A 24,161-nucleotide genomic window follows, 5' to 3' on the forward strand; every position below is an offset into this window, starting at 1 on the left:
ATGTTTTCCATTATTCACTACATTATGTCAATGGGGATCTGATGGATCTAATATGGCGTCCACGAACCACGTGACCACCTCGGAACCAATCGCATAATGGGATAGCTCAGAACAGATTCCCTAGTTGGCCAAACTCTCTATACGGCTTTGCATGTAACTATGCAATACTGCCATCTAGTGGACAAACGTCATACTGTTTGGTTGGCTAATGGGGGTGTTGCTGTATTCTGGGCCATAAGGTGTTAACAGTCAGGGGCAGACCTCCCGGGTCCAGGAAGTAAAAGTCCTGTCATATATTCCTTCCACTTGTGCACTTAACACAGGTGATATCACTAATCATCTGATCTACCGGGCTGCTAATTAGGATGAGCTGGTTTACTAAATGGTTGGATACTTGGCAGGACTTTTACTTTCTGAACCCCGGATGTCCACCTCTGTTAACAGTAGAACGCTGAAATCAATCTTTGTGCATCCATTCAAATAGACTCTAATGGCTGTGCATCCATTCAAATAGACTCTAATGACTGTAATACATTGAATGGTATGGGTCTTGTTCAGGTGCATGTGACTCTTTGATTCATCATCGTTGGTCCGTGTTCTCCCTGTGACTTTCACTGTGCATCACATGAAGGTTTTGGAATATCACATTTTATGAAATAGATGTAGCCTGTTTCAAAAGGTTTTGATATTTCTTGATGAGACGTTGAGCGAAAGTCACGTGCTTAGAGTAGACAGTGCATCCATGACAGACGTCATGTGCTTAGAGTAGACAGCGCATCCATGACAGATGCACGCCAGACGCACCTGAAGTTACCTGATATCTATAAATAAATTGACACTGACATATGAATATCATGAAAATATTCACATAGCTTTGTCATTCCAAGAACAGTTTTCAATTGACTCCACACCACCCATCACCCGGAAGTCCAAAAGTCTGCCAGTGTAGGTAATATGAGCGTGCTCTCAACTGAACAATGAAAATCCTGATTCCACACTAAAGCTTTTGTTGTAAAGTTACAATCTCATATTTAAACTAGGCTTGACTGGAATTGATCACATGACTGTTTGATGCTCAAGGTTCCTCATATTCCTTCTAAGATGGGGAAGTCAGCCTTTTGCTACAAAGTAGCCAACTTCCTGATAATCTTCAGTGCACTGCAAAAATGAACTCTATGGCTAATTTAGATCTGTAATCACAAACCTTCCTAGATCATCATCATTTACATCACATCACCATCATCGGATCATCATTCACATCATTATCCTGTCAACTTTAGGTTTTTCTTTTATTATTGCTTATTTTGTTTTGATTGTTTTCATTGTGTAGCATACTTTTATTCTTGATTATTTTGTTTTGATTGTTTTCATTGTGTAGCATACTATTATTGCTTATAGCCTAGCATACTATTTATTTATTCCTATTTCATTTTGATTGCTATCTCGGCATCATTGAAAATGAGGGACAGTCGTATTTTAAATTTTAAAATATTAAATAAAGCCTTGTCTATTTATAGTTATAACTTGATAGCATGGTAGCTTGATAGGTGGTAAAACAGGCTAGATCAGAGAGGGCCAACTCAAGTCCAGAAGTTCAGTTGGCCTGTAGACATCAGGTTATGGTTATGGTAGGCTAGCAGACGCTTGTCCAAAGGGACATAGCCTAGGCCCTACAAATATCAACAATACAAAGTTACATTTAACAGTAGGCTAAACAATTAAAAAGGTTGGTAAGACTACATTAAGGAGAATAGCAATAAGGCATAACAATGCCAATCCAATCAATAGCAATGGAAATACATATTCAAAATAGTGAAGGTGGATGTGTGACGGCGCAATGTCACGGGACAAGTGTTTATGCCCTATAGCTAGTACAGTACAGTCATTGCTTATCGGTCCTCATCTTGGGCCTATGGTGGCAGTTCTGGTCCTTCAGGCTGAGCTACAGCTAAAGCATTTCAGATCTCAGGCGGAGATATCGAATGTCTACAGCAGAGCAGTCAAATGTAGCCTGAGGTCTGAAAGGGAAAGCCCACTGGAAGTTTCGTGCGCTAAGCAGACAGAAATCCTTCCGTAATGGACTGACAAAATGCTCACCAAACGTTACCACTAGCGAATAAGATTTGAACTGCACCGAGAAAACCGTCGGAGAGCGTTTAGACATTGAACCTGCTTTTCTCGATGTTATCTGTCCACCTTTCCTAGTGGCAATAGTGGGATTTGCTAGCGTCAGCATGTGGAATCACACCTGCTTTTGCGCTCATGTTGTGGCGGCGTGGAATCAGAAATCCGTTAGGCTAGTGTGAAGATTCAGCCCCTCCCTCGCTCAGAAAACAGCTTTCTTTCCATCATGGCTCCTTCGATGGACAGGCAAGGATTCTGGGGGAAGCCAACATCTACACTTGATTGGTGTGAAGAGAACTATGTCGTGTCATTCTACATCGCCGAATTCTGTAAGTAGGACATACACGAACGTTTCAGAGCGCGTTTTAGTATTTCTATGATAGGTCCTACACGGACGTGTTGCCGTACTTCAGGCCATGTCTTTTGAAGAATCTCAGCTGTCACATTGAAAACACATTTCACCATTCCGAATGCTTCGAGAACTGACTAAACACAACTAACTGCAGCGGAGGCTAGGCGCTAACATAAACAAAGACACAGGCTGCAGGAGCAGCATTCTTTTACGATGAATTAGCTCCGAAGTTAACACCACTTGATTCATGTGAAATTAATAGTCTCTCTCTCTCTCTCCCCCTCTCTCACTCTCTATTATCATATTACTTTCCGTTTGGAACTTCTGGATTATCTGTCTTAAATTAGGCATGTTAGCCCTCCAGAAACCTAAATTAATATTTTGCAGCATTAGCTAGTCCCACTTAAATAGGAGAATCGAAAGGCAATTACGCGACCATTAAAAAGAGAAGTATGAGAGCCTTTAACATCATGTTCAACGTCAGCAAGCGAATTTATGTTGATCAATAACTTACATTTTCAGTCAACTGTATCCTAAATGAACTGTTACAAATATTTGCCTAGGGTGCATAACCTGATCCCTAAAGCGGGTCCCACCCAGAGCTGGTAGCCTAATGTCACATTATCCTGGAAACCATCAAAGGGAGTGTACACTGCAAGGTACTTTGCACACATGCTGTTTGTACACTCCAAAACAAACACTTTGCTGCTGTAGCCGATTATATGGCCGGTGAAAAGTTATAACATTGGGGAGTGGGGAGCCAGATAGCAGGCATAAGGGTTAAGTTAGCGCACTCTTGAACACGTTCGACCTTGATCCGAACCGAGACGGATGTGTTCAGTTGTCAGCCCACATCCTTTAGAAAACGAACCTGTGCGGTATTCACAGTGCGGTTTCATTTAACCCAGATATGAACAATTGACCGGAAGATATCTGTTTTTCTAGAATCTAGATTTGTTATCTGAGAAGAACACGTTGACCTTAACACAGCCTACCCTATACTACAGTACTTTATTTACCCACTAATGTTAATATGCACACTGTGAGATCACTCACTTGTAGGCTATGCAGTAATAAGGTGTTTTTTTTATTTTTTTATTTCTCTTGACATCTCAATATCGATTACATGCATCAAACAAACATTTGTAGGGGAAGCTAAATAAATAGCAGGAAGAGTCAACAAATAGTCTTTTTAATCATGTCCTCTAATCATAGCTCCAAACCATTTCAAAGTGCATTTAGGCCTAGTTGTAATGGGCATTTTAGTTTTACATTTGTTGACAAAACCATGGAGATGGTGGTTAGAGGAATGTGAGGTGGTCATGAATGGTGGTGCTTGCTTTGAAAACAAGGCATAACGGAGCAAAACAAAGCACAGCCTGCAGCCATGCTGGTCTCAGACTCTGCGTTGGACCGTCCAGGCCTTTGTGTGGGCACTCTCAGTTTTCAAAACCTCAGCAAAGTACAATGGTTGACATGGCCCTCTGGCATCAATGGAGTCCTTTGTTTGGGAGTCGTGTTTCTTCGCTTTAGTTCAGGGGCACTGTGGTGGAAGGATGGGCATCTGCTGACGCGACGTGATGTGTGTTTCATGACGTGATGTATGTCTCATGACGTGATGCATGTCTCATGACGTGATGCATGTCTTATGATGTGATGTATGTCTCATGACGTGATGTGTGTTTCATGACGTGATGTATGTCTCAGTGTGAGCAACAGTGTTGTCCCCTTCTTGTCCACTGACCATGTAAGTATGACTGTAGCCATTCACATCAGAATAATACATAAACCAGTTGACTCCTCACTAACATGGGTGATCCGGTCTCCAGTTTTGAGCACTCTGTACTTAATGTATAATTGACCGTTAACGGCACTTAACGGTATCAGTATGTGGTTAAAAGATGTAGACTAGTCCTCCTTTGGTATTTTTTTTGTATCAGTGTGTGGTTAAAAGATGCAGGCTAGGCCTCCCACGGTATTTTTTGGATCAGTATGTGATTAAAAGATGTAGGCTTATCATTAGCTTATATGAAAAGATAAATAGATAGATAGATAGATAGATAGATAGATAGATACTTTATTGATCCCCAAGGGGAAATTTAAGGTCCTAGTAGCTTATGACACCACACACAACAAGATAAACATAAACAGGATGATAACAAACAAAAAACAAATCTACATGAATGACTAAAATGAAATGAAATGAAGATGATCTTTCAATGAAAATGAAAGATACTAAAACAAGGATCCACATGACTGTACTGTACTGTATTTAGCATGAGGCGCTTGCAGTGACAGGGCAGGGAATTAAGTAATCGTATTACTTTTGCAAGACCCTAAAAGTAAGGCTCTTAACTAACATTGTCCTGTATGGGGTTGTGTTTTGCAGTTGTCGTTACAACTCTGCTGGATGCCGTTTGTGTATGCAAATAAAGTGTGTTTGTAAATTGCGTTGTCCGTTCTGTTTGTTGAACTCCTGTATGAATGAACTGTAGCCGTAACGGGTAGCCACACTGCTACAGGCTGTATGTATGTAACGGGTAGCCACACTGCTACAGGCTGTATGTAACGGGTAGCCACACTGCTACAGGCTGTATGTATGTAACGAGTAGCCACACTACTACAGGCTGTATGTATGTAACGGGTAGCCACACTGCTACAGGCTGTATCCTCACCTCTGTTGAGGATATGACATCATCCTTACGTTTGATTAGTTCTGTTCCAGTGTCCTGATCAATCTCATTTGATTTGCTATGAATCAGTGTCCTGATCAATATCATTTGATTTGCAATGAATCAGTGTCCTGATCAATCTCGTTTGATTTGCTATGAATCAGTGTCCTGATCAATCTTGTTGTTTCTCTCCACGCAGGGAACACAGTCAGTAATCTGATTATGATCCTACCTCCCATCTATGGAGCCTTGCAGACGCTCAGGAATGGCCTAGAGGTCCGCTATGTCTACTCTTTCCTGGGCCTCGCTGGTGAGCATACAGGCCTCGCAGAACTTCATTCATATTTTGTCCTGTAAAATATCCTGTTGTCCTGTAAAATTTATTTTAAAGCGACTTACAATGAGGAGCAACATTCCAGCTTCCAGTGCAAGAGAAGACATTAGTATATTTTACAATATATATTACAGTATATACAGTATTAGCATATATTATAGTATATATTACAGTATATTTTAGTATATATTATAGTATATATTACAGTATATGTTAGTATTTATTATAGTATATATTAGTATATATTATAGTATACACTACCAGTCAAAAGTTTGGACACAATCATTTACTCCTTTACTCAAGTACCTTAAAGCAACACTATGCTCATTCCACCATCAGGGAACAGTGCACTTAGCACCATCAGGGAACGGTGCACTTAGCACCATCAGAGAACAGTGTGCTTAAAGCAACGCTATGCAGCTCGTTCCACCATCAGGCCACATACACTTAAATATCCCCTGAAAGGCGCATTTGTATTACTGTTCTTGGACATTTCCAGGCAGAGAGTATTTTTTAAAAATGACAGTTATTGGATCATTTGGACCAGGCATAGATCATTTATTTTTAAAACAAATACAGTCCGTGGAAGTTTCCACGCATAGACTATTATTAAATCTGTCAGTTATCTGACATTTCCAGGAATAGATACGTATCTGCTGTAAGCCATGGACAAGACCACCTGTTGACTTTAGTAATACCTTACAATGAGAATTTGGTTTCAGCATTAGTTTTAAGCTCTTTATTTACCACGGTTCAGTGATCTAGTGGCTATCAACACTTTTTAAGCATGTATTGAATTTGTGTTACTGATTGTCCAGTCAAATCAGTAATCAATGAAATGTGAATTACAAGCTTTTACACTGATGGAGACGGTAAGGGCTGTTTCAGACCAGGCACGTGGTGTGAGCGTGTCAGCTGCGTGGCACGCAAATGACACGCAACAGACACGCCACGTTCATGCCACATTCATGCCACACCCGGTCTGGATCAGCCCTGAGTCTCATATGCCTTATTAGGGTGTAACAGCAGCTGTGATGTGTTTGGTCTGTTCCAAATGTATTCCATATTGTTGAACTGCTGCTGTTAAACTACTTAATATATCCAGGATTATCGGTGACCTGTGCTGCTGTTAAACTACTAAATATATCCAGGGTTATGGGTGACCTGTGGAAGGGAAGTCTGTAGATTCCCTCTCTACTAGTTGTGTGGCGGGCCCTGCACCAGAGTGAGTCATTAGCCCCTTTTACACTGCCGAATTTCCCTCCAATTTCTGTACCTTATTCACAGAACGGCTTTTCACACACACCGAGGCGGGACAAAGTGTCTCGCCAGTTTTACCACCAGGCAGGGTAGACATTTTGGCGAAACGATTCGTTGATTAATTAGTGGGGCTGTTAAGCTCTTAAAATAGGGACAATCTTGCTTTTTGTGAAAGAAGCATGAAACTTTCAGGGTTTGTTCTTGATGACCTAAGCTTTAATTTAAGATCTGTTTTTTTATATTTTAATGTTTAAATATGCAAATTAGGCCTTATCTCATTAAAAATGCACTACTTTGCATACATTTAAAAAAAACAAAATCAGATTGTCTGATAAAGCCAGGCTCAAAATATTGTTTTCATTTTGTTGTTTGTTTGCATCACTGCACGTAATGATGTTGACCTCTTAGAGTGCTATCAATGCTATAGATACGTTTCTCATGCCCAGAAACATGGAAAAACATATTTAGTTTATATTTCTATCACATTTAGATCCTAAGATACACCCATTTCTAATTTCGGGCCTTGAAATTTCATATCACAGTGGTACAGGTGAGTTACAGGATAATAGAAGTACATGTCCATAAACCCCTCACTAATTCTTTCCCCATCTCATATGACAACAAAATGAAAAAAATAATTTGAGCCTGGCTTTCTCAGACAATCTGATTTTGTCCGGCCTCCTGGCTCCTCAATATGCCGGTTTGTATGTAAACACTCACGGAGTACAGAGAGTTCATGTGAAATGTCCCCTCGTGAACTAATTTGAATAATGTACAGAACGCATCCGTTTGGCCTGTACGTGTGGTGCACTCCGCTAATCGTTTGGCCTGTACGTGTGGTGCACTCCGCTAATCGTTGATTCTTGGTTGTGTCTGTGTTTCTTAGCGGTTGGCATCGGTTCCTGGTGCTTCCATATGACACTGAAGTATGAGATGCAGGTCAGCCTCCCCCTTCTCTCCCCTCAGTCTCCTGAACTCTATGCCCTGTTTGTTGCTAAATAACCTAAATGTTAACAGAAACATTTGGCGTTCACTTTGCTCCTAACACGTGCTGTTGTTGTTATCTTGCAGTTGCTGGATGAGTTGCCAATGATCTACAGCTGTTGTGTCTTTGTGTATTGTATGTAAGTGCTTCTTCCTCTGTGTACGTCTAACCTGTTATGTCATTGTATACCATTTGTAAGTGCTCTTGTCGTTTGATGAATGGCGTGTGCTCTTTCAGAGTGTGTGAATCATTGCCCATGGAGTCCAACCATAAAGATAGCATTTAAGGAACATTGAAAGCACTTTCTGTCAAGACCACTTAAGTCAAAAATACACAAAAGAGAAATATTTTTAAAGCCAACTTATTTTGTATTTGGCGGCATGGCTCTGTTCAGAGGAAGTTCTCTGGCTCTACCATGAGACAGGAAACAGCAGCACACTCAGGGTACTACCCTCCCAGTTTAAACCTCCCAGTTTAAACCCAGCACACTCAGGGTACTACCTTCCCAGTTTAAACCTCCCAGTTTAAACCCAGCACACTCAGGGTACTACCTTCCCAGTTTAAACCTCCCAGTTTAAACCCAGCACACTCAGGGTACTACCTTCCCAGTTTAAACCACCCAGTTTAAACCCAGCACCCTCAGGGTACTACCCTCCCAGTTTAAACCCAGCACCCTCAGGGTACTACCCTCCCAGTTTAAACCCAGCACACTCAGGGTACTACCCTCCCAGTTTAAACCTCCCAGTTTAAACCCAGCACCCTCAGGGTACTACCCTCCCAGTTTAAACCCAGCACACTCAGGGTACTACCCTCCCAGTTTAAACCTCCCAGTTAAAACCCAGCACACTCAGGGGACTACCCTCCCAGTTTAAACCTCCCAGCACCCTCAGGGTACTACCCTCCCAGTTTAAACCACCCAGCACCCTCATGGTACTACCCTCCCAGTTTAAACCCAGCACCCTCAGGGTACTACCCTCCCAGTTTAAACCACCCAGCACCCTCAGGGGACTACCCTCCCAGTTTAAACCACCCAGTACCCTCAGGGGACTACCCTCCCAGTTTAAACCCAGCACCCTCAGGGGACTACCCTCCCAGTTTAAACCACCCAGTACCCTCAGGGGACTACCCTCCCAGTTTAAACCCAGCACCCTCAGGGGACTACCCTCCCAGTTTAAACCCAGCACCCTCATGGTACTACCCTCCCAGTTTAAACCACCCAGCACCCTCAGGGGACTACCCTCCCAGTTTAAACCCAGCACCCTCAGGGGACTACCCTCCCAGTTTAAACCCAGCACACTCAGGGTACTACCCTCCCAGTTTAAACCCAGCACACTCAGGGTACTACCTTCCCAGTTTAAACCTCCCAGTTAAAACCCAGCACACTCAGGGGACTACCCTCCCAGTTTAAACCTCCCAGCACCCTCAGGGTACTACCCTCCCAGTTTAAACCACCCAGCACCCTCAGGGGACTACCCTCCCAGTTTAAACCACCCAGTACCCTCAGGGGACTACCCTCCCAGTTTAAACCCAGCACACTCAGGGTACTACCCTCCCAGTTTAAACCTCCCAGTTAAAACCCAGCACACTCAGGGGACTACCCTCCCAGTTTAAACCACCCAGCACCCTCAGGGGACTACCCTCCCAGTTTAAACCACCCAGCACCCTCAGGGGACTACCCTCCCAGTTTAAACCACCCAGCACCCTCAGGGGACTACCCTCCCAGTTTAAACCCAGCACCCTCAGGGGACTACCCTCCCAGATTAAAACTGGGGGAGAAACTCTATCCCCGCTAGACAGTATGTCATTATTTGAAGTGAAACCACTGTAAGGTGGAGCTGGGGAGTAGGTGGTGCTTATGAAGAGCATCCACACATATCAGTAGCCCATAACTGTGACTTCCTCCCTCATGAACGTCTTAGAGTGACATGCACTCAATTAGACCTACACACCACCAATACAATGTATTGACATCAAAGATACGTGTAACAGTTTAGCTCACAGGCAGGATGTGGCCTATGCTATTAAGCTTTAATTTTAAATGAATTAAATAATAATTTTCGGTGTTGTATCCTTCCATTTTTTTGTTTCATATCAAACCTGCAATATGTTATATTCTGAAATATCTGAATTTCTCTCCCTTTGTTTTGAGGTAATAATATAAAGGACATAATCATAGTTTTTCTCCTTTCGATTGTGATCACAGATATGAATGCTTCAAGCAAGAGAATGCCATCAACTATCTCCCAATAAGCCTTTTGCTGCTGTTCAGCATCTCAGTAAGTTTGGTAAGTGGAGCCTTTTGCTGCTCTTCAGCATCTCAGTAAGTTTGGTAAGTGGAGCTGTTGGAGCTTCACCAGATTCATGTGTAATCTTTGGTTCTCCACACATGTACTAACTAACTGAGTTATGTTATATTGATGTTTATAATAACTGAGTCGTATTATATTGATATTTATAATAACTGAGTTATATTTATGTTTATTTGGAGCAGCCGTGGCCTACTGTTTAGGGCTTCGGGCTTGTAACCGACGGGTTGCCAGTTCGATCCCCGACCCAGTAGGAAAAATGTGGGCGGGGGAAAGTGGTTGAGCACTGCTCTCCCATGCCCACATCCACGGCTGAAGTGTCCTTGAGCAAGGCACCTAACCCCTCACTGCTCCCCGAGCGCCGCTGTAGCAGGCAGCTCACTGCTCTGGGTTAGTGTGTACTTCACTGTGTGCTGTGTGTGTTTCACTAATTCACGGATTGGGATAAATGCAGAGACCAAATTTCCCTCACGGGATCAAAAGAGTATATATACTTATAATAACCGAGTTATATTTGTGTTTGTAATAACTCAGTTATATTGATGTTTATAATAACTGAGTTCTATTGTTGTTTATAATAACTCAGCTATATTGATGTTTATAATTCCTGAGTTCTATTGATGTTTATAATAACTGAGTTCTATATATGTTTAAACATTTTTAGGTTTATTTGCAATGGAAAGAGCCTATTTTTCATCAGGTAAGCTAAACGTACTTTATACAGATTGTAACAACTAGTCTTTTTGAAAGTGTGAAAGTGTGGATGACTAGAGCGCAATATTCAAAGGTGTAGGTGAGAAGAATGATCTCGCCATCATGGTATGCTTTTATCTATAGGGACAGAGTTCAGCTTTCGCTACAGGATGATCTCACCATCATGGTATGCTTTCGCTATAGGATGATCTTTAGTATTTAGTCTTTATTAATTTAGCACATTTTAAAAGATAAATTATTAATAAATTACCTGTATTAATCTCATAAATACAGATAAATTACCATTAAAAAAACAGTGCAGGGAGAGGCAGAACGCCCAAACAGGCTTATATGAAACCTCCACCTTAAAATAAAACCACTGCATTAAGTTTGAACAAAACAAACAAAAATACATCATGTAAACTTTCTAAAGATAGTGCACATTGAAGTCATGAAAGAGGACATGAAAAGAAAACAGAGCATGTATGTAAACAACTAGAAGTGCTATTGCTAACCAGCTATAAGCCAGCAATTAAATGAGCTTTTAAACATCTTTTCAAACCTTTTATAGTACGACATTTCAATGCTAGATGGGAAAAGTTATTCCACAGTTTAGCACCCCTGTAGCGTATAGATAATTGGGCTTGACTAGTACGAAATTGAGGAGCTGCAGCTTGCCTAGTTGCATAAGAATGAACCTGGGCATTTGCTTTAAAACACATGAAGTGCTCAGGAATATTTATTTTGCTTAAATATATCTCATAAATAAAAACACATTTGAAATATATTAATATCATAAATAATAAGGACTTCAAGCTATTTGAATAAAGGAGTAGATGCAGCATAAATTCAGATCGAGTTGCAATTCTAGCAAAGCGCTTCTGAAGGACCAGAATTCTGTGAAGGGTAGTAGGAAATGTACTTGCCATGGGGGCAAGGGTGTCAGAGGCATGGGGGCATCAGAGGCATGGGGGCATCAGAGGCATGGGGACATCAGAGGCATGGGGGCATCAGAGGCATGGGGGCATCAGAGGCATGGGGGCATCAGAGGCATGGGGGCATCAGAGGCATGGGGGCATGGGGGCATCAGAGGCATGGGGGCATCAGAGGCATGGGGACATCAGAGGCATGGGGGCATCAGAGGCATGGGGGCATCAGAGGCATGGGGGCAAGGGTGTCAGAGGCATGGGGGCAAGGGCATCAGAGGCATGGGGGCATCAGAGGCATGGGGGCATGGGGGTTGATTCTCCCCCAGGAATGTTTTTAACGGAGTAGATGTGATTTCCTTTACTCTGGTGCCATCTAACAGGTGGCTACTGGAGCAAGTGAACCTGGCTGAGCTGAGCAGGCTTTCCAGAGTGATTGAAATAGCGCTGCATTTGGGTTAAACCACAGTTGGAACTCAATATAGCCTAGGCCTACTGTTAATATCAAACAACGACTAGGCTCAGGGCCGAAGTTAGGCTGCTTTATTTGGGTGGGCTGGTGGACATGTAGAGTGTGTGACATAGCAAAGCGGGCAAATTGGATCAAAACTGATATAAACACAAGCACAGAAAAATCGGTACTACCTAGTTTGATTTGCTGCAGCAAACAGCCAGTATACTGATTATAGACAGTATTCGATAGATAGATAGATACTTTATTGATCCCCAAAGGGAAATTCAAGGTCTCAGTAGCATACAGACATCACACACAACATGCACAGCAGAAAGAGTAAAATATAAGTATATACATATAACAAAAATTCTGATACATGTATTTAAAATAAGTATTTCAAATACAAAATAGTATGTTGTCATTTGTATTTTATTTTGTTGAAAAAATTGCTTTATATTTTGTATCAAAATACTTTATAGGTGTGTATTTTTGTAGTTGTAGTGACATCATAAAAGTCCAAAACAATGAATGCAGCCTCTGACTGGTGCTTACTTGTAATTTGCCCAGAGTTGTTGTGATCAGAACATTGAGATTAATCTTCAGGAAGATGATCCAGTGCAAGATCAGTAACATGTATGTTGCTCACACACACACCAACCTCACGTTTCTTGAGGACTTTAATCATCCAATTAGAACACATGGAACCGGTTATGTGGTTGCCCGGCAACAAGTTGCCTCATGTATCGGTTAAAGCAACATGATGAAAATTGTATTTAATTAATAATTTGCCCAGACTTGTTGTGTATCATAATATTGATAACTTTAATCATCCAATCGGAACACATGGAACCGGTTATGTGGTTGCCCTGCAACACTAACCACTTTCCCCCGCCCACATTTTTCCTACTGGGTCGGGGATCGAACTGGCAACCCGTCGGTTAATCAATCTGGGCATGCATAGACGATATAAGAACCACTTTGAACCACTTGACAAGTTCAGTTGTGACTTTTTGAGTGTATCTCTGATACAGGTTTTAGGCTGTGAGATGTAACAGGCAAGTCAGCATATTGATCTGTTGACTGTTTGCAAGTAATGACATGTCTCATAGGCAGAGAAAAGCTGTTGCTCTCAAACACAGTGTACTGATGAAGGAATAGATTAAATTGAAAAATAGGGAAGGTTTGCAAAGTGATATCATGCATGAGTATTTTTAGTACTTTCAAAATACAAAAATACAGTATTTTATTTTGATACATGGCGTGGTTATGTATTTTGTATTTTATTTTGATGCACTTAAAACTAGATGTACCGCAGAGCGGTACAAAATATGACCGCCGCCCAGTCCAGCACATTTTTTCCATAAAAATAAATCACGCTGAAAGGCCTATATGATTCTAACTGTCTCAGTAAATTGCATTATCCACACTCAATTCTCACTGGTATCTGCTAGACAACAAGTACCAAAACATGATTACTTCATAGATTTCACATGTAACACATGTATTTATTCAACCCCACCCCCATCTTGCCTGTTCATAATTCTGAGAAATTCTTGTGTGCATGTGGGCGTGTACATGTTTATGTTTATGTGTGTGTGTGTGTGTGTGTGTGTGTGTGTGTGTGTGCGTGCTTGTGTGTGTGCCTGCGTATGTGCCTGTGTTCGTGCATGTGCATGCATGCGTACATATGTCTACTGTGTGAGTATGTGTCATACGTATGATTACTGTGAATGTATGTGTGTGCGTGTGTATCTGCTTATGCACATGTGTGCACATGGAATGGGTTATGATGACCCCTGAAGGCAAACATACGGAAAAAATTGGTCATCCTAGGCCCTACGGTTCTCAAGATATTCACAGAAAACTGTGTCTGCCCTACCCTCCTTTCGGGGGGTCCAGTCCAGCGGGGGGGCTACAGATCAAAACGAAAAATGATGGTTCCATGCTATCCATGTGGGGGTACATGCCCACCAAGTTTCGTGTACCCCGGTCTTTCAGTGTCCCGGGAGTCCTTGTTGGTGTACGGTCACTAAATGTACACATAAATTATTTTATTGTAAGGCCCCCCATGAACGAAAGTTCACAAAACTTGGCATGCATTCGGAGGGTGTCATAATGATCCTACACTTTCAATTTTGTGCAGTTTAGACCATGTCAGCCAGAGATATTGTGATGAAAACACCTCATTTTTTGCTTTTTAATTTTTAACTAGGTGGCGCTATACATGAAATAAGTGGTAATGGGATGGGTTGACATGCCCCCTTAAGACCAACATACAAAAAAAAGGTGGACCTCCTAGGCCCTACGGTTCTCGAGATATTCACAGAAAACTGTCTCCGGCCACCTACAGGCCAGTTGGTGTATAGTAACATACATTAATTTATTGTGTGGCCCCCCATAAGCGGAATTCCACAAAACTTGGTGTGCATTCAGAGGGTGTCATAATGATCCTACACTTCCAATTTCGTGCAGTTATGTATGTTAGGTCACAGATACCTGCGATCCATATGGGGTTACATGCCAAGTTTCGCCCACCAAGTTTCGTGTACCCCGGTCTTACAGTGTCCCGGGAATCCTTGACGGAAATTTGGACATGCGGGGGGAAAAAAAGAAAAAAATTGCGCTGCGCGGCGGTCATAATTAGGGTATTTGATATTTAATTTGATATTTATGTATTTGAAAATACATTTTGATGCATTTTTGCCCATCCTTGCTAGCAGCTATAGTGCTACACTTTGGGCGCATATTTAAAATCATACCCCCATAGTATAGCACTGTATACCCCCATAGTATAGCACTGTATGCCCCCATAGTATAGCACTGTATACCCCCATAGTATAGCACTGCCCCCATATATAGCACTGTATGCCCCCATAGTATAGCACTGCCCCCATAGTATAGCACTGTATGCCCCCATAGTATAGCACTGCCCCCATAGTATAGCACTGTATGCCCCCATAGCATAGCACTGTATGCCCCCATAGTATAGCATAGCACTGTATGCCCCCATAGTATAGCACTGTATGCCCCCATAGTATAGCATAGCACTGTATGCCCCCATAGTATAGCACTGTATGCCCCCATAGTATAGCACTGCATGCCCCCATAGTATAGCATAGCACTGTATGCCCCCATAGTATAGCACTGCCCCCATAGTATAGCACTGTATGCCCCTATATATGCCCCCATAGTATAGCACTGTATGCCCCCTTAGTATAGCACTGTATGCCCCCATAGTATAGCACTGTATGCCCCCATAGTATAGCACTGTAGCTACCTGGCTGTTTTAACTGTTGGCTGCAGCTATTTGAGCTAGGTAGCACCAGGTAGCACTTTGTTGTTCGGGGGGTTTTCCTATACTGACAGCGCTCAGTGACTTTGAGAAACAGAGATTTATGTGAAAAATGGCCAGAATTTTCCTTTAAGGCATCAGGATGGGGGGTTAGCTGACCTAACACACATACATGGGGTTGAACGGTACATGTCAAAGTCAAAGTCAAAGTCTGCTTTATTGTCAATTTCTTCACATGTCAAGACATACAAAGAGATGGAAATTACATTTCCCACTATCCCACGGTGGAGACAAGACATATTTACCAATTAGGTCCACAGACAAACATAACATTCAAGTAAACAATATAAAAAGTAAAAATAAGAAGGCACATACAATAAAGAAAATAAGAGCAGCAAAATTTGAGTTGAAAATGTGCAATTGTGCATACAGTGGACAGTCAATATAATAGTGCAAAAGTCAGGCCAATAAATGGCTGAGGTAGTTCTGTTTGACCAAAGTATGCAAGTGGCATAGTGGTGCAAGTTATGTAAGAGCAGCAGAAGTGTGTTCAGAAGTGTTTTCAGGACAACAGGACAACAACAACAAGTTGCAAAGTGTGCAAGTGTACAAGTAGAGTAGTGCAAGTGGAGTAGTGCAAGGCAGCCATTGTGGGTCCAAAGTCCAGGATGTTATGTAGCTGAGGGTGGAGGGGGGAGAGGAGGGAGAGAGTTCAGCATCCTAACAGCCTGGTGTATGAAGCTGTTGGTGAGTCTGGTGGTGCGGGAGCGCAGGCTTCTGTACCTCTTCCCAGAGGGCAGTTGATCAAACAAATTGTGAGCGGGGTGACTTGCATCACTCACAATTGTGGTCGCCTTGCGGGTGAGGTGGGAGGTGTAAATGTCCTTCAGGGAGGGGAGTGAAGTACCAATAATCCTTCCAGCTGTGTTCACTATGGGCTGCAGGGCTTTCCTGTTGTATTCAGTGCAGCTTCCGCCCCACACAGCGATACAGCTGGAGATGATGCTCTCAATGGTGCATCTGTAGAATGTGGTCATGATGGCTGGTGGAGCACTTGCTCGCCTGAGTTTCCGCAGGAAGTACAGGCAGCGCTGAGCTTTCTTCGCCAGTGATGCAGTGTTGGTGGTCCAGGAGAGGTCTTCACTGATGTGCACCCCCAGGAATTTGGTGCTGCTCACTCTCTCCACCACAGCACCGTCGATGGTCAGTGGCAGGTGTTGGGTGTGACCTCTCCAGAAGTCAACAACAATCTCCTTGGTCTTGCTGACGTTCAGCAGGAGGTTGTTGTCCCTGCACCACGTGGTCAGAAGGTCGACCTCCAACCTGTATTGAGTCTCGTCGCCCTTGGTGATGAGACCCACCAGAGTTGTGTCGTCAGCAAATTTCACTATGTGGTTGTTGCTGTAGGTTGCAGTGCAGTCATGCGTCAGCAGGGTGAAGAGCAGCGGACTGAGCACGCAGCCTTGAGGGGCCCCCGTGCTCAGTGTGATGCTGCTTGAGATATTATTGCCAACACGTACTACTTGAGGCCTCTGACAGAGGAAGTCCAGTAGCCAGTTGCAGAGGTAGGTACTGAGTCCCAGTTTGTCAAGTGTTGAGATGAGTTGTTGTGGTATTATGGTGTTGAATGCAGAACTGAAGTCTATAAACAGCAATCTCACATATGAGTCTCTTTTTTCCAGGTGGGTGAGGGCTGGGTGGAGGGCAGAGCAGATTGCATCCTCTTGAACCGAAACGGTACGCGGTTCGGTGCATACACGGTATAAAAATGGATAAAACTGGTGTGCGAATTCATTAATGTAATGCGGAATTACTGTTAGATACGAGAGTTACGAGAGTTCTTTAGGGACACCTAATCTGTAGCCCCGCCTTAGCGCTGAAGCTTTTATTGGTTCCTATGGTACAGTTTTTTGTCAGGTCGACGGTTGAGTCAGTCAGTCAGAGATAGCAGCACTAAGGTCGAGTGTGGTGAGTGGTGGCGACCCACAAGAGTTAGAGGACGGTCTCTTTAAGATCGCAAGTTTGGGAAAACGTTGGTTTCCCGGTCAGTTAGTGGTGGATAAAGCACCACTGGATGTCGGTGGATGTCGGCGTTGCTCAGCAGTGGTTGGGATATGTGAGTGGAATTACATTGAGCATGCTAAAACATCCGACACCATCACCCAGATGTACCAATCACTGGAACGAGACAAAAAAAACTTCTCCAAACAGTGCTTCACCAGCCTTTAGATACACATACAAATAGGGCCAAAACCTACGGCTTAAAAAGATTTTATAATGACAGAAAGCAATGTAATCTGCGTGGGGATTAGCTTTATGATAGGGTAATTGTGTTGTGTTCTTCGCATGAAGACCTGGCAGTAAGTGTTAAATGTTAACGCGTCGCTAACCAGGCTAATAAACAAATCATGTTACGGTGGGTAACGTCGAAGGGTAAAGTTACATGACTTCTAGTTGTAGTCTGTTTACGAAACAAAAGGAGCAATAAAAAAAAGATCACTTCTTGACTTTGTTCGGGTGGGCAAGACACAATGCTTGGGTGAGCTTAGCCCCCCCTGGCCCCTGCCTAGACTACTCATTGCTATTTAGTAGGCCTACCCACTCATTTCACCCACTAATAGATGAATATCACTTCTTTCATGGTCAGTTAAACCTACACATAAACATGATATATATATATATATATATATATTAGTGCTGTCAAACGATTAAAATGTTTAATCACGATTAATCGCTGAATTCCTATAGTTAATCACGATTAATCACATATTTTATCATATGATTAAAATTCTATTATTTTGCATTTCTGAACTTTCCAGGAGTACATATTAACAATAAAGCAATTATTGTTTATCTTGATTGGGATTCAAATGAAAGCAAAGCCAGTTACTTTATTAACTGAACTTTAAGACATAGTTCTATTTGATTATTTCAAATCAAATTTCAAAAGATGTGCAGCAGACCTGAGGCAACACAATAGAAATATAGCTGATATAAACTGAAATAAACTGAAATAAATGCTACTGCAGAAGTGCATGCACAAAATGTAGGCCTACACACATTATAAAGGGCATAACAAACAGAAAATATTATATTCATACTATATTCATTATCTTTGAGTTCAGTTGAAAATAAGGAACTTTTCAACATGAGTGCATTGTAGGGGTGTAAAGATTAACCAATACGTATCGGTATCCGTTTTTAACGTGTAAGATACGGCTACATCGATACGTGAGCCCCGTATCGGAAAAAAACTGAAATGGACCGGTCGTTATATCGATTTACTTGTTATGAATCGGTGCACAACCTTTTCTGCTCACTCAGACTTTCATTTACGTTCCAAACAGCGCGTTCATCCCACATCCGGTTTTGAAACTATACGTGGCACGGAATTGTGGGTAATGCAGTTCGATTTTGGTTACATTCATTGCCCAAAGTTGTCAAATGACCTCATTACCCATACAGTACATCTATTGCAACTTAACCATGTGACAACTTGCACTCGGTCGGCTTTTGTTTTTCAAAATCCAGCGTGAAATTAAGCACTTACAGCATTCCTAAACAGCAACGATAGTCTGTAGAGTAGCCTTACCTTTGATGAAGGGATTTCCTTAATGTTAAATAATAATTTGGCCCTTGCTGCTAAAACGATGCATAAATTATTAGCCAATAATTTTGTTCATATTCACTCAGACTTGTGGCATTTTAGGTTTCTGCATAGGTCTACTGTTGGAACAAAATAAGCCCAGAGAGTTCATTGATTTGTAGGCCTATTTTATTCTTGTAGGGTAGGCTAGGCCTATATGAGAAAAGGCCAAGAGTGTCTTAAGCACTGTTTTATTTCGGTATTGTCTTACCTCAACAAGGCTACAGCTCCATGAAAACAATGAGATATAACTCTATACAATCTGTAAAGTCTATAAAAATGTATTTTTATGTTGTATTTGGCTGCTGTGCTTGACTGAAATGTAGACTAAATGTATTCTTTTTTCATTTCAATACACTATATGAAACAAACCTCAGTTTAGATAATCATATTCACACATTTTGTTGCCTAATTGACAACCATGACCATGATAATTGATAATATAAAATGAATGTGCACCTTGAGCAAATTAAAACAAATCTTTCAGAATGCTTTCCATTCTTGAACTGCATCGAATTGCATCGCATCGCATCGCATCGCATCGAATCATACTGAATCGTTTTTTATAAACATGTATCTTTTCTTGTATCGAATCGTGCCCATGTATCTAGATGTGAATCGTATCGTCTTTTACAAGAGAGATTCACACCCCTAGTGCATTGCCATATTATAGGCCTACAGTCTATGGTGCACTGTCACTTGCCACACACATCAACCCCGAAGTTTTTAACAGGTAAACACTGGATGAACAATGGATTTTATGGAGCAGCGACCAAATATAACTGAATCGTGATTTACACGGCTGCAAAGTGCAATGCTGGTGTGCGGAGTTGTATTGAAAAGAATGGAATCTAATGTAAATGAATGTCGAAAGCAGAGTGCATCGCAAATAGTAGCAGCCAAAGAGGAGTTACTGATAACAGAACAAGTGACGGTGAAAAAATCTTTGGCGGCACACAACTAATGCGTCAGCCTAGGCTACTACTCTTTGGCCGGCTCGTTAGCCCAACCAAGTGTGTGCAGCATGCCTTTACGTAGCCTACTAACGGCGCATCATCATAAAGATACATTTGATCTGCATCACGCCCCATTTTAGCGGAAAACACATTAACATTATGCCATTGAAAGACAGCTAGTAATCACACGTTGACAGCACTCAGGACATTCAATCATTTTACTAACACGGCAGTTATGAAGAATTGTGTTTATGTAACTTATGTCGAAACGATGTACATTACCAACCTTATTCGTTAGCAATACCCCATGTATTATACAAATTTAGCATGTACACTTACCATAATATCCCATGCAAAACAGTTAGCTTGCTAGCTAGCTAACTGTGGAACTTCAGTATAACATAGCCAATTATCTCACCTAGTTGTAGGAAATAGGCTACGTTCATATTACAAGTGATAGAATGAATGTGTGACTTATGTTTAGTTGATGTTATGACATGTAAAGTTAAGCTTGCTGAACTTAATTAGTCAGCCACGGGCAGTTTGACTGTGCCTATCGATACATTCGTGACACTCTGGAGAGAGTGAGAGAGTAAACTGGAGAGAGCAAAACATAGGAACATGGTCACATTAATCCCATAAACACACAGATAACTCTTACACCAACCTTATTTTGTGCCTTTTATTCATGTTTGTTTCAAGATTTAGTAAGTTTACTATAAGCACGTTTCACTCTCCACTTTGATGCAGCATAGATTTCCATTATATCAGTCATCTTCCCCCTAAAAGGGGGCGTGTATGCAGCACATACAACGTTCTGTTCCATTCCATTCGTCAGTGCATATTGTTTAGTTTCCGGTCTGGCTAGATCGGTGTGGTGTTGTAGTTGTTCTAACGTTACTAGTTGTTGCAACAGCATGTGAAAAAACTACAAAGTTTGTTACACCAAAATTAACGTTAATCTCGCGATTAAAAAATTGACGCCGTTAAAATAGGTTTCCGTTAACGCCGTTAATAACGCGTTTAACTGACAGCACTATGGCCTGGGTTCCATCCAGACATGATAAAGTTCAGCAAAACATGACATGCAGATTATAATAACGTTAGCTTTTCTTTGTTGCCTAGCCTACAATCTGTAAACAAAAAAGCATAGACTACTTCTGTTATTATAGCAAGGTATTACAATTTTAGACAGTTGCTAAGATGGCTAAATTAGAGCAGACTTGGCACATATACAGTAGTCTAGGCCAGTGTTTTTCAACCACTGTGCCGGGGCACACTAGTGTGCCGTGAGAGATCATCAGGTGTGCCACAGAAAATGACCCAAATGTCACTCACTGGTCCAGAAAAGCAACTGTTGCATCAAAGAATTTATAACCACATGCTCTCATTGATTGTATGATTGCACTATTTGTGGTATGCAGGCATTGTACAACGTGGGCCCCATATCCAGTATTCACAGAATCATCGCATATCCAGTTCATAACAACAATTAAATTAGATATAGTCACCTACAAATGAAACAGAGGGCGCTTGTTTTATTGAGCAGGTCTTGCATAGAAGTCATAATAAGATCATATCTGTGTATTATTTGAAATTTTAGGCTATGGTATGTTTATTCTTTCTTCACACAGGATGTTAGTGTGCCGTGGGACATTTTAAGTGTCAAAAGTGTGCCACTGGTCTAGGCTGAATCGGCCCTATTCTCCTCCTTAGTCAAGGAGAATAGGGCCCCGTTATCTTTACATTTAGCCTAACGTTGCCGTGGCATTGTGCTGCCCAATCCACTTTTCCCTTCAACATGTTTAATTATGCTATGTGAAAGAACTTAACTTATACCATGGTCTAGGTTGAAAAGGGTGTCGTTTAAAAAGTGATATACTACACCTATGAAGTAGATCTGGTAAAAAGAAGTTTAATCGCCGTTCCATATCAATGCTTATGAATGGTAACTATAACAACGATAGTAGGACGACGTTTGAGCCTGGAGGCAGGCTTCACAACAATGGAATCAACTGTAAACAGCTGAAAAACTAACGATTTTAGCTCTAAAACTCATTTAGTATTGATAATTGATTTCATATTTATTTATTTCTTAAGTGACCATGGTATAAATGGGATAATGCCTTTCAATGCATCCATTATCAGAAATAAATGGACTTCGTGGAAGCAACCGCTTCGCGTTGGACGGTTCACGCCTCCGCGTCGTCCATTTATTTCTGATAATGGACACCTCGTCGGGCATTATCCCTTACTTACCCTACCATGAATTTGAGTTGGTTCATGTTTTTTCTGTTATTTGGACCCTAACATTCTTCTTGTAGAAGAGTAAAATAAAACTTCACCTTTATTTACAACCAAGACACAGAATAGGGTAGACTAGCCATATTTCTACATAAACGCTACTTGTATATGTCCACGAAATATGGCATGCTACACTTGGCGCCCCATACACTGGTGCTCCTATGTGCTTGGCAGTGTTTGTGCTCTGTGATTGGGTGCTCCTATGTGCTTGGCAGTGTTTGTGCTCTGTGATTGGGTGCTCCTATGTGCTTGGCAGTGTTTTTGAGCTCTGTGATTGGGTGCTCCTATGTGCTTGGCAGTGTCTGTGCTCTGTGATTGGGTGCGTTGAAAACACTTATTTGGGTATTATCCTAATTAGGGCTCTACACTAACATTTTTTTCCAGGAGCACTTGTGCGCCCAAGTTAAAAAATTTAGGAGCACAGACAAAAATTTGGGAGCACAGTCAGTTCTGTACTTAACTTACACATAATCTAACATTACACTGCAGCTAACAGTTGAACATGCCAGTGCACCAATTGCGAATATTAAGAATGACTGACAACATTTAGGCTACAGGAAACAGGATTTTAAAGATCAGTGCCTATTTTATTTTCAGTATGTTCTATTTTCCTACATTTTGTTAATGTAAAATAATATAATACATTGCCATATTTGCATTTAGCCTGTATATCAAGTATCCTGCCAAATTTATTTATTTGTGAATCCACCTGTAGCTAATCCAAATATGCCCATGGTGACCTATCTGACTGCATACTGCCTAATACTACTACTAAAACAGTCCATTTTCTCTTCCACAAAACCCAACATAGTCTAATCAAGGATATATATATTTTTTTATATACTTTTATACTTATTTTTTTATTTGACATATCTGCATTGATGGGGGCAGTAGCCAAACGTTAGGCCTACTTCGGTGTAAACAAACAAGCATGCGTGGAAGCCTGGAGTTGTCAGTAGCGTTCTACCAAAGCTCCGCTTTAACCCTCTCTGGTTCTACCTTTGAATAAAATGGGAGTATTACGGGAAGCTACTTTTGTGCCTGTTCGCTACAGCTATATTTTGCATATTGCAGCCAATACGTCAAGTGGGCTAAAAGGCATGTTAGGTTACCTTTCCTTCTCTCACTGCATTCTCAGAATCTCATCCTGTTCCTCCGATATCCGATGAATTCGGTGGATAGAAGAACTAATTTCTTCAATCTTTTCATCTTGGCTGGCTAGTCTAACATTCCGCTTTTTCTGCGCGCGCATGGATTTCATAGAAGCGACTACTAGCCTACTATCGAGTCCCAACGCGAAACTGCTAACGTTGATGGGAGGTGTAGTTTTATGCTGCATTCGCGACGTGATTCTATGGTTTGCACCAGTACTGTTTCTCGATGTTGCGGTGTATTTTGTAGACAAGCATTGACATGGTTAGAAGTCATTCGCACCAGTGCGCCTAGATATTTTTTTGCACTCGCACGTCATCATTTTTACTCGCATGTGCGAGTGAAATGGGCGGACTGTAGAGCCCTGATCCTAATGAAGGAAGCGGAATGCATTCAATATGGAAGAGCACATAAAAAGACGATAAATAGATTGAAACAGTGATGTCGACCTGGTAAAAGTGTGTGTGTGTGTGTGTGTGGGGGTGGGGGATGGGTCCAAACTAATAATATTAAAAAGTGAATGGGTCCTGTCCCACCCCCATATAATGGCTCATATAAAGCCCATACTCTGTGCTTAGCATTGGCCAAAAGCATTTGCAGTGTTCCGTATAATATGACTCATTCAATGATAATAGAGGTTCATTTCATTAAACCAATTCAGTGGGTCACCCTGAAGAGACTCTTTATCTCTCTCTCTGGTGTTAC

The 24,161-nt window shown here is 41.7% G+C and overlaps 1 protein-coding gene and 1 long non-coding RNA gene across 3 annotated transcripts in view; one reads left to right on the top strand and one right to left on the bottom strand.

Moving 5' to 3' along the window:
- The first annotated feature begins 1,992 nt into the window (after positions 1-1,992).
- The window catches only part of acer3 (alkaline ceramidase 3), a 32,534-nt gene continuing 10,365 nt past the window's right edge, over positions 1,993-24,161 (top strand). The window contains exons 1-6 of one of the 2 annotated variants that reach the window (XM_042092076.1): positions 1,993-2,453; positions 5,348-5,458; positions 7,629-7,681; positions 7,814-7,866; positions 9,931-10,012; positions 10,698-10,733. In XM_042092076.1, the coding sequence (XP_041948010.1) occupies positions 2,351-2,453; positions 5,348-5,458; positions 7,629-7,681; positions 7,814-7,866; positions 9,931-10,012; positions 10,698-10,733 (438 nt within the window). In that variant the 5' untranslated portion in view covers positions 1,993-2,350. The remainder of the gene's footprint in view (positions 2,454-5,347; positions 5,459-7,628; positions 7,682-7,813; positions 7,867-9,930; positions 10,013-10,697; positions 10,734-24,161) is intronic. The other variant, XM_042092075.1, reaches the window with a different exon arrangement.
- Positions 10,780-11,206, bottom strand: LOC121709047. The gene is made up of 2 exons (XR_006031827.1): positions 11,151-11,206; positions 10,780-10,864 (listed from the first exon to the last, which is right to left on the bottom strand). It is a non-coding gene; the product is annotated as an uncharacterized LOC121709047 (long non-coding RNA).

Source organism: Alosa sapidissima, chromosome 5, assembly GCF_018492685.1.
Source record: "Alosa sapidissima isolate fAloSap1 chromosome 5, fAloSap1.pri, whole genome shotgun sequence".
Taxonomy (NCBI): Eukaryota; Metazoa; Chordata; class Actinopteri; order Clupeiformes; family Clupeidae; genus Alosa; species Alosa sapidissima.